Source organism: Salmo trutta, chromosome 1 (assembly GCF_901001165.1).
Source record: "Salmo trutta chromosome 1, fSalTru1.1, whole genome shotgun sequence".
NCBI classification, from domain to species: domain Eukaryota; kingdom Metazoa; phylum Chordata; class Actinopteri; order Salmoniformes; family Salmonidae; genus Salmo; species Salmo trutta.
Window position 1 is genome coordinate 26,783,342 of NC_042957.1, and position 14,849 is coordinate 26,798,190.

The 14,849-nt window shown below is 43.8% G+C and overlaps 1 protein-coding gene and 3 long non-coding RNA genes across 7 annotated transcripts in view; 1 reads left to right on the top strand and 3 right to left on the bottom strand.

Moving 5' to 3' along the window:
- Nucleotides 1-1,380: 1,380 nt before the first annotated feature.
- LOC115192587 (uncharacterized) lies at nt 1,381-2,245 on the bottom strand. Its single transcript, XR_003877961.1, has 2 exons — nt 1,859-2,245; nt 1,381-1,785 (listed from the first exon to the last, which is right to left on the bottom strand). It is a non-coding gene; the product is annotated as an uncharacterized LOC115192587 (long non-coding RNA).
- A 1,157-nt stretch (nt 2,246-3,402) lies between these two features.
- On the bottom strand, nt 3,403-4,352 carry LOC115192592 (uncharacterized). Its single transcript, XR_003877963.1, has 2 exons — nt 4,197-4,352; nt 3,403-3,488 (listed from the first exon to the last, which is right to left on the bottom strand). It is a non-coding gene; the product is annotated as an uncharacterized LOC115192592 (long non-coding RNA).
- A 389-nt stretch (nt 4,353-4,741) lies between these two features.
- LOC115192581 (uncharacterized) lies at nt 4,742-6,257 on the top strand. Of its 3 annotated transcripts, none has more exons than XR_003877960.1 (4): nt 4,742-4,864; nt 5,214-5,358; nt 5,716-5,772; nt 5,867-6,257. It is a non-coding gene; the product is annotated as an uncharacterized LOC115192581 (long non-coding RNA). The 3 variants fall into 3 exon arrangements; XR_003877958.1 differs by having other exon boundaries at nt 5,721-5,772; XR_003877959.1 differs by having other exon boundaries at nt 5,214-5,316; nt 5,699-5,772.
- Nucleotides 6,258-9,665: 3,408 nt separating this feature from the next.
- LOC115192562 (androgen-induced gene 1 protein) overlaps nt 9,666-14,849 on the bottom strand; it is a 50,487-nt gene continuing 45,303 nt past the window's right edge. For both annotated transcript variants that reach the window (XM_029751210.1, XM_029751219.1), the window contains 2 exons: nt 11,522-11,685; nt 9,666-10,521 (listed from right to left, as the gene is read on the bottom strand). In XM_029751210.1, the coding sequence (XP_029607070.1) occupies nt 10,487-10,521; nt 11,522-11,685 (199 nt within the window). In that variant the 3' untranslated portion in view covers nt 9,666-10,486. The remainder of the gene's footprint in view (nt 10,522-11,521; nt 11,686-14,849) is intronic.

Genomic DNA, 14,849 nt, shown 5'->3' on the forward strand with positions numbered 1-14,849 from the left:
ATACGCAAGTATAAATACCATGGGACCACTCAGCCATTACTGCTCAGGAAGGAGACGCATTCTGTCTCCTAGAGATAAATGTACTTTGGGTCTAAAAGTGTAACTCAATCCCAGCACAACAGCAAAAGACCTTGTGAAGATGCTGGAGGAAACCGGTACAACAGTATCTATATCCACAGTAAAACGAGTCCTATATCAACATAACCTGAAAGGCCGCTCAGCAAGGAAGAAGCCACTGCTCCAAAACCGCCATAAAAAACCCAGACTACGGTTTGCAACTGCACATGGGGACAAAGATTGTACTTTTTGGATGATGAAACAAAAATAGAACTGTTTGGCCATAATGATCATTGTTATGTTTGGAGGAAAAAGGGGGAAGCTTGCAAGTTGAAGAACACCATCCCAACTGTGAAGGATGGGAGTGGCAGCATCATGTTGTGGGGTTGCTTTGCTGCAGGAGGGACTGGTGCACTTCACAAAATAGATGGCATCATGAGGCTGGAAAATGTGGATATATTGAAGCAACATCAAGACATCAGTCAGGAAGTTAAAGCTTGGTCGCAAATGGGTTTTCCAAATGGACAATGACCCCCAAGCATACTTCCAAAGTTGTGGCAAAATGGCTTAGGGACAACAAAGTCAAGGTATTGGAGTGGCCATCACAAAGCCCTGACCTCAATCCTATAGAGAATTTGTGGGCAGAACTGAAAAAAAATGTGTGTGAGCAAGGAGGCCTACAAACCTGACTCAGTTACACCAGCTCTGTCAGGAGGAATGAGCCAAAATTCACTCAACATATTGTGGGAAGCTTGTGGAAGGCTACCCAAAACATTTTACCCAAGTTAAACAATTTAAAGGCAATGCTACCAAATACTAATTGAGTGTATGTAAACTTCGACTTCAACTATACATATAGCTAGATCCTATTATAAATCAATATTTTGTTTCCTCCTATTGCAGCTGAAAATTTAAACTGTAGACTCGTATTATCATAGGAGAGTTCAATGGTAACCTGCTTGGTGACAGAGTACCCCTGCCAGCTCTATTTGCTGACCCCTTACCCTGATCCTGGGCACGGCCCGCAGCAACGTTATAACTTGGCTCACTGCAGGACACGATCCAGGGTAGAGATGACCTTTGGGATGCTCAAGGCCCTGTTCCAGTGCCTTCGTAGGCTCAGGGTCACCCCAGAAAGGGCACGTGACATTGTGGCATGTGTGATTCCCCACAAGAGAAGAACAATGTCCTCAACCAGTGAACGATCCTGACACCACCCCGCTGACGCAGACGATGGAAGAGCAGTCAGAGACACAATATGCTACCATCATTTCTGATTGACCCATCACCTCCCCAGTGTCAAATAAAGACAATATGCCTTTCTTTTAATGAAGTCTTTATTTCCTGCAAGTACAAATGCAGTACAGTAATACTTTTATGTTCAAACAAGTAAAATCTAAATTACATTTTTCAATTTGGTTCTTTAAGTACACGTTGTACAGCTGTTTCACAGGGAGCTATAGGAACACAAAAAAAATGACATTGAATTTCAGTGCCAGGTCTACTTAGTTTCATTGTAAGTAATGGGCCAATGCTGAACAAAATCTTACTGAGGTAAATTGTGCTGTGTAGGTGTAATTTCCAGCATTGCTCTGTTAGAGAAAAAGGTGCAAGTTTTATTATGGTACAACACCATCAACTGTTAGATGTAATTTTTAAGGTGTAAACCTCAATAGGCCTCTCTGTATTTTCCCTCTCTGTGGCAGCTGACAAGGTGTCTTCATCCTCCTGTAATGAAAATTAACAATTTGTGTTCTACTCTAAACACATGACAAATCTGTGGCGTATTAAGAGTACTTACAACTGCATGGAGGTCTGTTATGGCAGAAGGCTCCAGACAGATTACACCATCAGTAACTGGTAGAATATTAAGATTAGACAGTTCAATTATAACTTTACCCAGAAAAGTGCCCCACATAATTTGAATTTTAGTTTTATAACAGTGTGTAGGCCACATCACAATTTTTCAAATATATAATTCTGAGTCACCTTAAAATAGATTATGACATCTGAAGGACAACTAAGAATCTGAAAAAGTAACAAGTCAATTACAAATAATTGCACCTCTAAAGAAAATCAGTGTGCAAAGTTGTGTCAGATGGATGGGTGGGTGGGTGTCACTGAGGTAACACTGGCAAAAGGATGAATGTACAAATCATTAATTTGAATAACTAAACTCTTATGTTGGCCCTTGTGTCCTGGGGGGGGGGGGGCTGGGTCAGATGAGCTTCCTCCAAAGATACCTTCATCAGGTCACCCACTGTTTTGACTGAGGGCCATCTCTTCAGCCTCTGAGTGGTGGTGGACCCCCACCTGTTTCTATTGGTTATAATTGAGGTCAAATGTGAACATGTCCAGTAAGCACAAATTCAGAGACTTGTATGTATAAAGGAATTTAGATGTTACTTTCAAATACTGGCAGTGTTGGGATGGCTAAAAAACACACTTTTTTTTGCTTAGAAAATGTCAATAAATACTTAAATATATTATAGGTTGAATGATGCAACAGTTTAAAATATTTTATTAAGTTACAGTACATAAGGAAATCAGTCAATTGTAATAAATTTGATGGATTTCACATGACTGGAAATACAGATATGCATCTCTTGGTCACAGAACTTTTTTTTAAAGGTAGGGGCATGGATAAAAAAAAAAACAGTCAGTATCTGGTGTGACCACCATTTACCTCATGCAGCGCGACACATCTCCTTTGCATAGAATTGATTAGGCATTTGATTGTAATCTGTGGAATGTTGTCCCACTCCTCTTCAATGGCTGTGCAAAGTTGCTGGATATTGGCGGGAACTGGAACACGCTGTCGTACACGTCGATCCAGAGCACCCCAAACATGCTCAATGGGTGACAATTAGTGGTCCTGTGTGGCTCCGTTGGTAGAGCATGGTGTTTGCAACACCAGGGTTGTGGGTTTGTTTCCCACGGGGGACCAGTATGAAAAAAAAAAATGTATGAAATGTATGCATTCACTACTGTAAGTCGCTCTGGATAAGAGCGTCTGCTAAATGACTAAAATGTAAATGTAAAATGTTGCCACTGAATGCTGTTTAATTAGGTATGGTAGGCTAAACAACATCACAATTGCTTGTAATGAAATTATACCTTACCTGTTTGAAGTATATTTTATATTTCGTCTTCAGTGGCTGCCAAGTAGGTTTTGTGCCCGTTGGGTTGGACATGCATTAATATTAAACACGCGCACACATTTATATTATATTAAATGTTGAATAAGTGGAACATTCGAGATAAAACTTTAAATGAATACTCACGCATTGACTCGATCAACAATTTTCTGCCACGCCAACTCACGTTCTTTTGCTGCTGCATTGCTTTTTTCCTTAAATATATGCTCATATTCTGCATACGTTAATATTTCTAACTCCACTGGGCAAGTAGGAGGTTGGAACCCTTTTCTCCTGTTGACATGATGAATCATGTTATCTGTGTTCCATTGATTAGGGCTTTTTATCTCCTCATGCACGTGCTTTACTCAGGGTTAACTTAACTCAGAGTTGATTGAACTAATTGTTATCACCTCCTCTGAAATCGAAAACTCAAGAGTTTGACAGCTCAGTTAGTCAACCCAGAGTTCAGGTTTAAACTCAGAGTTTGTTAAACCTGCTTTCTGAAACAGGGTCCTGGTCTTGACACGTTCCTCAATAATATATTTTTTAATTTATTTATTTTATTTCACCTTTATTTAACCAGGTAGGCAAGTTGAGAACAAGTTCTCATTTACAATTGCGACCTGGCCAAGATAAAGCAAAGCAGTTCGACAACATACAACAACACAGAGTTACACATGGAGTAAAACAACATACAATCAATGATGCAGTAGAAAAAAATAAGACTATATACAATGTGAGCAAATGATGTGAGATAAGGGAGGTAAAGGCAAAAAATGCCATGGTGGCAAAGTAAATAAAGTATAGCAAGAAAAACACTGGAATGGTAGATTTGTAGTTTGAAGAAAGTTCAAAGTTAAATATAAATAATATGGTGCAAAGGAGCAAAATAAATAAAATAAATAAATACAGTAGGGGAAGAGGTAGTAGTTTGGGGGAATTGCATGTAAAACAATTGCAAAACTCCACACTTGACTCTCAGCTGCGCGATATACTTACATACGTCATCAATTTGGGCAACAGGTGTGTCCGTATAGCCAAAGACAGAAGGCGTAACATCGCGAGACTTCCGGGATCTTACTTATACATTTTCTCGAAATCTAAAGGAACAACCTAGATTCGAGCCAATGTCTTATGTAGTTCAACTTGTTATTACTCCAACCCTGTGAGAGTCACAAACTGACACGTTTTAATTTTCGTCAAAAACAACTTTATATAGAAGGAGTGCCTCTGAGTTGACGACCTGCACATGCGCAGTTCGGCGCGAGACGACCCGATAACGTATTTCTACGTATGAGCTTTGCTAGCCAACGTCGCCAACAAATAGTGCCCGGTGATCTTCATGATGTACTGTCTTTGGTATAGCCTCTCCCTGGCTAGGTGTCTGCCTAGCTGCTAGCTGTCAAACACGCAGGTGCGAAGTAGAACACTAAGCAAAGCGACAACGATTCATCAGTGTTTCTGCGATCATCTGTAAATTACTGAGTGGTCCGTCCAATATTGTCTTCCCCCTCAATGCACCCAAGTGCCATAAATGAGTTCCAGGCAGCGATGATTTTATAAGGCTGTCGCTTGAGCATTCTGGTAGTTCGTGTGTTTGTGGCATCTTTTAATTGATGTAGTTTCTCAGACTGTACATCTAACATGGGGATAGAGAATGTGGGAAAGTATGTCTTTAATAGAAAATACTTTCAGCCATGTGCCTTTGACTTACAGAGATGGATGGCCAGTGTCTTTGACTTGCTAAGTTTGACATGGGCATAGGGGCAGGACATTGCGCCGTTTGTGGTAGCTGTTTCGTTCCTCATATTTAGCGTTAACTTTTAGAGAAACAAAAAAAAACTAAAGGCGCATTGTGGCTAGGCAGGACAGGACAGGACAGTCCCACCAGTAAATTATTACAACAACAAACTACTTGTAATGGTCTGCTAATAGTAATCTCCACCTCTTTACAGGTAAAATAAGCTTTGGATAATGGTTTGTTTAACTTTGCAATCATTGGTTTTTGTTTGACAGATTCGAGTTTGGAAAACCCTGCTCTATGTGACTGGAGCCATGCATCAGGTGCCAGGTGTGCAGGAGCTCTTCGCCTGATCAGAATCCTTGACCTCATCAACCAGTAAACTTGAGTTTACCCATTGCGGTTTACCGTGGCATTTGTGTATGTTCATTGTGAGGGTTATTACCTTGAGAATTCCTCTGTAGTACATGTCTGAGTATAGGTCATTATCTGTTTTGCCTTAACAGTGAGACAGACATTCCTCTGATGGTGTATTGGTGTTATCATGGCAGGTTTAGTGACTGTGGATCTGTTCTAGCCATAACTCTGCTGATCTACTCCACACTGGGTCATCATTAAAAGTACAGTCTAGTGTTTACAGCATTTTGTAGAAATGCATCCCGTGTTCAACTACATCCTCATCAATGCAGCAGCCTTGATTTGAATAGTTGAATAGGATCATTCATATACTTTATTCATATATATACTCCTTCATTTTCAGTGTTTCTCATGTTTCAGAGCAGAAGAAGCAGTGGAAATGCTGAAGACCTTTTTATAAACATAAGAACCCAAATGGTAAGATCTGCTATTGTTATCTTGTAACATGCGTATCTTAAGTATTTCCACCTACAGTATGCCTGCAACGTGGATTTTACCCCTTCTCTTTCAGCCCCCAAGACAAGGAGTGAGATCCTGTTGATGTCCAGCAGGGGGCAATATTCGTTAAGTAATGAGGTGAGGAGCAGAGAACGATCATGAGGCAAAGGGAGTAGCTAACAAAGGGTTCTCCTGAAACAGACTTGGAACACAACAATGGGTCCTATGGATTTTTGTCTGACAAAGAAATCAAATGGAGTTTTTCATCTTTTCACGTATTCGCTCAGCCTTTTGCATCAGCACTCATTTTTATTTTCATATTATTGATAGTGTTTTATACCCTTACAGCATAGTTTGGATGGACAGTGGACACTATCCAGGGCCTGTAAAGTGGCTTGCTGCTAAAACAGCCTCTACTCTTCTGGGAAGGCTAGATGTTGGAATATTTCTGTGGGGACTTCCATTCAGCCACAAGAGCATTAGTGAGTTCGGCCACTGATGTTGGGCGATTAGGACTGGCTCGCAGTCGGCGTTCCAATTCATCCCAAAGGTGTTCGATGGGGTTGAGGTCAGGGCTCTGTGCAGGCCAGTCAAGTTCCTCCACACCGATTTCGACAACCCATTTGTGTATGGACCTTGCTTTGTGCACAGGGTCATTGTCATGCTGAAACAGGAAAGGGCCTTCCCCAAACTGTTACCACAAAGTTGGAAGCACAGAATCGTCTAGAATGTCATTGTATGCTGTAGCATTAAGATTTCCCTTCACTGGAACTAGAGCCTAGCCCCAACCATGACAAACAGCCCCAGACCATTATTCCTCCTCCACCAAACTTTATAGTTTGCACTATGCATTGGGGCACGTAGCGTTCTCCTAGCATTCGCCAAACCCAGATTCATCCCTATATGCTGTCTTGTCATTGTTGGTGATCAGGCCTGCCACTGTTGTGTCATCGGCAAAGGTAATGATGGTGTTGTGCCTGGCCGTGGAGTCATGAGTGAACAGGGAGTACAGTAGGGGACTAAGCACGCACCCCTGAGGGGCCCCTGTGTTGAGGATCAGGGTGGTGGATGTGTTGTTACCTACAATTACCACCTGGGAGCGGCCCGTCAGGAAGTCCATGATCCAGTTGCAGAGGGAGGTGTTTAGTCCCAGGGTCCTTTGCTTAGTGATGAGCTTTGAGGGCACTATGGTGTTGAATGCTGAGCTGTAGTCAAGGAATAGCATTCTCATGTAGGTGTTCCTTTTGTCCAGGTGTGAAAGGGCAGTGTGGAGTGCACTAGAGATTGCATCATCTGTGGATCTGTTGGGGCGGTATGCACATTGGAGTGGGTCTAGAGTTTCTGGGATAATGGTGTTTATGTGAGCCATTACCAGCCTTTCGAAGCACTTCATGGCTACAGACGTGAGTGCTTCGGGTCGGCAGTCATTTAGGCAGGTTACCTTAGTGTTCTTGGGCACAGGGACTATGGTGGTCTGTTTGAAACATGTTGGTATTACACTCAGACAGGGAGAGGTTGAAAATGTAATTGAAGACACTTGCCAGTTGGTCAGCGCATGCTCGGAGTACACGTCCTGGTAATCCGTCTGGCCCTGCGGTCTTGTGAATGTTGACCTGTTTAAAGGTCTTACATCAGCTGCGGAGACCGTGATCACACAGTCGTCCGGAACAGCTGATGCTCTCATGCATGTTTCAGTGTTACTTGCCTCGAAGCGAGCATAGAACTAATTTAGCTCGTCTGGTAGGCTCGTGTCACTGGGCAGTTCTCGGCTGTGCTTCCCTTTGTAGTCTGTAATAGTTTGCAAGCCCTGCCACATCCGACGAGCTTCGGAGCCGGTGTAGTACGATTCGATCTTAGTCCTGTATTGATGCTTTGCCTGTTTGATGGCTCGTCGGAGGGCATAGCGGGATTTCTTATAAGATTCTGGGTTAGAGTCCCGCTCCTTGAAAGCGGCAGCCCTACCCTTTAGCTCAGTGCGGATGTTGCCTGTAATCCATGGCTTCTGGTTGGGGCATGTACGTACGGTCACTGGGGGACGATGTCATCAATGCACTTATTGATGAAGCCAGTGACTGATGTGGTGTACTCCTCAATGCCATTGGATGAATCCCGGAACATATTCCAGTCTGTGCTAGCAAAACAATCCTGTAGCTTAGCATCTGCTTCATATGACCACTTTTTTTATTGACCAAGTCACTGTGTATGAATTTGAGAGTGCTTTCATTTCTCCAGCTCCATCCCTCCGGTTTTTAGATAATTTGTCTTTGAGAGTTTATTCTACAAACAGTGATTAGGCCCTTACATGCTGTCATGTTATTGATCTTAATCACGTAATAATAACCTCTCTCCAGTTCCCTCTGGTTTTGTGTCTTCTGGTTCATTCCTTCATAAAGGTTTTAAATGTTTGATGCTTGCAGTAGTGGTGTGTTAGATGAGAGATGTCATGCCCTTGGCTACATTCTGACCATACAACCCCCCCTGAAGGTCACTCATGTAGAGCTCTGCTGCTACGGCCAAAGAACCACTCAGGATCCCTGCCTAAGACTGGCACAGTACACATGCTCAGCCGCCTGCCCCGACACATCCGTCAGAGAAACACACACACACACCGTGCCAAAGGATCTGTACTCTGTATTTTCTGTGCTTGGAGGGTGCAGGGGTTGAGTGCCACCACAGTGAGTACTTGGAGCCACTATGCAGGGCTATATTTGGGCCTCCATCTTGTGCCCGCTGAATGAGCTGCTTGGTGTCACACTATGATTTTCCACCCACTGGGACCTGGAGAACAGAAAGGCTGCATTTAAACTGCTTTTACTTCCACTAATGTCAGTACGCGTTGAGCGGTAATGTTATTTGTGCTCAGACTCTCTGGCATTTCCGCCTGCAAGTTTGTAGTTATCATACTTTTGATTGGCTGTGACTAAGCCTTGCATGTTGCTCAAGCTTCTCCTGCCTACCAAACAACGTTTACTTCCCAATTACTATGCTAATGTATGCCAGCAAAAAATCCTTCAAAATGCATTCAATTTGTCACCTCCACATGGGGGACCGGCAGTGTTAATGAGAAGACTATGAAGTGTCGTTCTCTCGTTATCAAGCTGACAGAGAGCCTGTGACGGTGCACACACTCCACCATGACAAAAATGTATACAAACAACTTACCCGGCAAAGATGTCATTATTTATCAGGATGAAAAACCACAGTTGTCAAGAGCACCTATTTCTGTTTCACTACAAACGACTGTGTTTGCAGAGGAATGGATGAGAAGGGTTTAATTTTTCCATCTAATTGAGCTGACGGCTACTATTACAGGAACTGGCTGGTGGCAAACTTTTAGAGGTTTTATTTTCTAAGAAGTGGGGATAGCTTGAGAGGAGATGCAGTATAGTACACGGTTGTGTTTTGCAGTTTTGGCTCTACGTTTAAAACATTTTATAGGGTTGTAATACAATGACAGTCTGTTTAAAAATGATAAACAGCAGCTGAGATCATATGACTGTCAAAACAAACTTACAGCCACTCATAAAGAATTTATCCCATTTATCTATTATGCTACTGTGGTATACTTTCATTTATAGGCTAACATATTATTTCATGAGACCTTCTGAGGTCTGTCTCCCAGAGTTACTAGCGCCTTGGAATAGCTGTGCTGTGAATAAAAAGGCATATTATGGGTACATTTCTTTTGTATTGAGCTTCTGCTTATTTAGTCTGTCGAGCTAACCCATTTTCTTATGGACTGGAATGTGTGTTTCTCGTTAAGAGCTTGTCCAGCACTGCACAAAGGAATTGTTATGTTAGGGCAGAGTCTGTGTCTAAAAAAGCCAGACAGAAATGCCAGAGAAAATATAGGCCAAACATTAACTCACAAGTGTGGTGATTTTTTTTCTTTTTAATTGAAGAGAAGAGCTGTAGTGAGACTCTGACTGACACACACGCACGACACATCTGACTCGCTCTAAATAACTTAACACCTTTTTATTGAAAGACCACACACTTCAAGAGTCAAACGCTGTCATCCCTTTTTTTTACAAAAACATAAAAACCAGAAAGGGTAATTTTGAACAGTGGAGCTCACAAGTCTGGCTGTCCTAGAAAATAACATTCTATGGTACAGCTGTTAGACACTACACAACCAGGAAAAGGCTGTCATTCATGCCACTGTAGGAGAGATGCCCTCACTAGAAAGCTTTCCAGTGAAAAGGAAAAAAAGAGAAAGCTAATCCTGATACATGGCTTTTGCTAACTCTGCCGGAGTACCTAAGCATTTTAAGATTAATATCACACCCATAGCAATAAGTTAATTCCATTAATGCAGTATACTCTGTGTTCAGATAATACTTGAGTTGTAGAGATGGATAAACAGGATGATTAAATACTAATACGTGAGTAAATGTAATGTCATCGTAATACCTCCAGTCCATAGCAAGGTGGTGAATTCATATCCCACCTTGTCATTGACGGAAAACAGGCGTCTCAGGTCTTAGCTACAGTCCAACAACTTCAAGAGGAGGACTCGGCACTTTTAAAAGACCAAAAGGTTATTTTCAAAAGAGAGAAAAAATCTGATCATATTCCCACGTATTTTTTAAATAATTTATTTACATGGAGGTTGTTATTATGCTGTCCGGGTTGGGATTGGGCCTGTCTTTGCAGCGACCCACAATGCAGTGTTCCTACTCCGCAATGGCCTTCAGTCAGCTTTAGCCTTGTCTGTGTCTAAAACACCTGGAATGCAGAGAAGAATATCAATGCAAGGTTTTCTCTTGTTTAATCATGCATAACTTGAATCAGTGGTGTTGAGGGGGGGGATATGAAGTTGTATATGAAGTTGTTATAAGACAAAGAACAGGAATACTAAAGAGTTTGTACGTTTTTCAGAGACCAGAGTTTCTAATACGACTCTGTATTCACTCCATCCAAAATGAAATGCCAATTGAACATTCATAGCAGACCAATTGGCCTCATATACTGTAGCTATCATTAAATGTCCCATTTGGGTATATTGAGGTTATGTTGGAGCGGTGAGATGGGAATATGAGCTCTGAGGGAAGGAGCTGTGGGAGAGAGAAATGAATTAAATCACAGCAGGACTAGACCAGGGAGAGGAGGGAGGGGATTGGAAAGAAAGGAGGGAGGGAGAAAGGGGAGTGGAAGAAGGGACTGAAAACAAAAGGGAGAGAACGGGTGAAGGAGAAGGAAAGAAAGGAGGAGAGGAAACGGGAGGGGTGAAGATGAATTAGAAAGGATAGAGAGATGTGGGAAGAGTGAGCAGATTGTAGGACGTGGAAGGGTGTGAGAGGAAACGGAATGGTAGTGTTGATTTGTGGGTCAGTGTTAAACAGGTGGGAGGAGGAGGGATGGAGGGATTTGGTGTCTGCTAGCTGCAGTCAGTCTGCTTTTCGACTCTTCTCTCCTTTCCCATCTGTAGCGCTGCAGATAGCTCTCCTCCCACGGACCTCCCAGCCCGCACTTTAAATGCAAATAGGCACAGGAGTGTGTGTGTGTGTGTGTGTAAGCTCAACGGTGTACTTGTGTTTGTGAGTGAATGTGTACACATTTTGAACTCGTTTGCACTCGTGGGTGAGTGTGATGATTGAGAGCACCACTAGAGGCTCTGAAACCACAAGGATTCATGCTAGTAGAGGCCCTTAGCGTGCTTTCCCGCTCCACACTGTGGTACACACACACACACAGCGAGCAGCTGCCAGACGTGCTGAGGGCTTACATTTGGAGCAGTCCCAGATGTAGCTGTTGAGGATCTCTCCCAGGACGTAGTAGATGTTAATCAGGACAGTGAGGCAGGAGAAGAAGGCCACCTTCGCCAGGGGACTGATCTGCTCCAACAGGGGGTAGACCCACACGCCGGTCACATGATGCACCCAGCACATCCTGATAGAGGGAGGGAGGGAGGTAAGGGGTGAGATAGAGGACAGATATATATATATATATAAGGAAAGAGAGTTTGTTTATATTATAAACCGGGTGGTTTGAGCCTAGAATGCTGGTTGTGTTGAAAGCCGTGGTATATCAGACAGTACACCACGGGTATGACCAAAAATTGCTTGTTTAGTGTTCTAATTATGTTGGTAACCAGTTTATAATAGCAATAAGACACCTTGGGGGTTTGTGGGATATGGCCAATATACCACGGCTAAGGGCTGTATCCAGGCACTCCGTGTTGCGTTGTGCATAAGAACAGCCCTTAGCCACACCTTATTGCTCAATTATACCCACTTGTCTGTATTTGTATTTACTATGGATCCCCATTAGCTGCTGTCTTCCTGGGGTCCAGCAAAATGAAGGCAGTTAAAATGTTTTAAAAACATTACAATACATTCACAACACACTGTGTGCCCTCAGGCCCCTACTCCACCACTACCACATATCTACAATACAAAATCCATGTGTATCGTGTGTATGCAATAGAGGCTCAAAGATGGCCAAAGTGTAGATCCTTTGTAGCTGTAGTACACCCACTCTCTGTGTCACTTTGTCTGTCTGGCTACTATAGTATCCAGCCACTTCCTTTTCATAAAGTTGGGAGTCTGGTCATTTGAGTGTGAGACAGACAGCTGTCTTACTGTAGGAACCCAGAGACTCAATATTTTTTATAGTGAGATGATGATTCTAAAAACATACCGGCCCTAAATTATGCTGAACCACTGAAATGAATGTAACATACACTGAGTATACAAAGCATTAAGGACATCTGCTCTTTTCATGACAGACTGACCAGGTGAATCCAGGTGGTCGTGGTGCAACTCAATATTAGGAAGGTGTTCCGAATGTTTGGTATACTCATTGTACACTTTTGAACATAAAGTACTACTGATACATAACAGTAGCAGAGGACATTGGAAGTACCATCAGTGGCTGTGGTGGTGGACAGAGGTAAAGTGTGAGAGCCACTGCCAGGGGAGGTCTCAGAGAGAGCCACTGCCAGGGGAGGTCTCAGAGAGAGAGCCACTGCCAGGGGAGGTCTCAGAGAGAGAGAGAGAGAGAGAGACACTGCCAGGGGAGGTCTCAGAGAGAGAGAGAGCCACTGCCAGGGGAGGTCTCAGAGAGAGCCACTGCCAGGGGAGGTCTCAGAGAGAGAGAGAGAGAGAGAGAGAGAGAGAGAGAGCCACTGCCAGGGGAGGTCTCAGAGAGAGAGAGAGAGCCACTGCCAGGGGAGGTCTCAGAGAGAGAGAGAGAGAGCCACTGCCAGGGGAGGTCTCAGAGAGAGAGAGAGAGAGCCACTGCCAGGGGAGGTCTCAGAGAGAGAGAGAGAGAGCCACTGCCAGGGGAGGTCTCAGAGAGAGAGAGAGAGCCACTGCCAGGGGAGGTCTCAGAGAGAGAGAGAGAGAGCCACTGCCAGGGGAGGTCTTCAGAGAGAGCCAATGCCAGGGGAGGATTCAGAGAGAGGGAGAGAGAGAGAGCCCCTGCCAGGGGAGGTCTCAGAGAGAGAGCCACTGCCAGGGGATGTCTCAGAGAGAGAGAGAGCCACTGCCAGGGGAGGTCTCAGAGAGAGAGAGAGAGAGAGCCACTGCCAGGGGAGGTCTTCAGAGAGAGCCAATGCCAGGGGAGGATTCAGAGAGAGGGAGAGAGAGAGAGCCCCTGCCAGGGGAGGTCTCAGAGAGAGAGAGAGAGAGAGAGAGAGCCACTGCCAGGGGAGGTCTCAGAGAGAGAGAGAGCCACTGCCAGGGGAGGTCTCAGAGAGAGAGAGCCAGGGGAGGTCTCAGAGAGAGAGAGAGAGAGTGCAATATTTACTGTATTTTTTGGTTTATTTCACTTTTGTTTTATCTATTTCACTTATCTATTTCACTTGCAATAACGCCACTTAAATTGACATTTAATTGAGAGAGAGAGACACTGCCAGGGGAGGTCTCAGGGAGAGAGAGAGATACTGCCAGAGGAGGTCTCACGGAGAGAGAAAGAGAGAGACACTGCCAGGGGAGGTCTCACGGAGAGAGAGAGAGAGACACTGCCAGGGGAGGTCTCAGGGAGGGAGAGAGAGAGAGAGAGAGAGAGAGACACTGCCAGGGGAGGTCTCAGGGAGAGGGAGAGAGAGAGAGACACTGCCAGGGGAGGTCTCAGGGAGAGGGAGAGAGTAATATTTACTGTAAATGTTTTGTTTATTTCACTTTTGTTTTTTATGTATTTCACTTGTAATAATATTGACATTTAATTGAGAGAGAGAGAGAGAGAGAGAAACTGCCAGGGGAGGTCTCAGAGAGAGAGCATACAGTACTGGACAAGGGCACATTAGTGACAGGTGACAGAGTAGTGTGTCGGCTGGTCCACTCACAGCCTCTCCTTAGCTCACTGATTCCAAAGCAATCACTCAGGGTGAGACTGGACTGGCCCTTACCCTGGCCCTAGGCTGCTCCACAATACAGGTGATCTCACTAATATCAAGTGATTAGACTACTTTAGACCACACGGAGAGGCTGTGAGTAATATGGTAAATTATGTAAATGCTTCAATTAGCTGAATTCAACAATTGGGCAATTAATTGAATGGGAATATTAGGTCTTCCGTTTGCACATGTGGGGGCAAACAAGGCTGTTCATCTAACAGTTACATCCGTTGTTACATCCGTTGACCTCTCCCCTCATTTATGATGTACTGTATGCTTCTTTCGTAAACCACGAGATTTTTTTTAGACTGACTCCATGGATTCAGGGGAAAATCCCTACATTCAATGTTCATTTTAGTAACATAGCATTTCCTCAGTTTCCTGATTTTAGAAAATCCTAATTATTGAGCCTGTGTCTGTATTATTGATGGTGTCTGACAGACACAAACAAAACTGTATACAGATCAGATTGTCTGCCACTGAAGCATAACTCGTCCTACTTTAGGCTTGACATCTTTCTCTATCCCTCTTTCACTCCCTCCTCCTCTCTCTCTCTCTCCCTCCCCCTCTCTCTCTCTGGAACTCCATGGCTGGGTAATCCCCATGTAAGGCAGACTATGGATTTACCCAGCTCCAGCACTTTCCCTCTCCTGCTGAGGGAAGCGAGACAGATTCTCTGACCCTGTGAGACGTGTGGGGATATAATCCTCTTCAT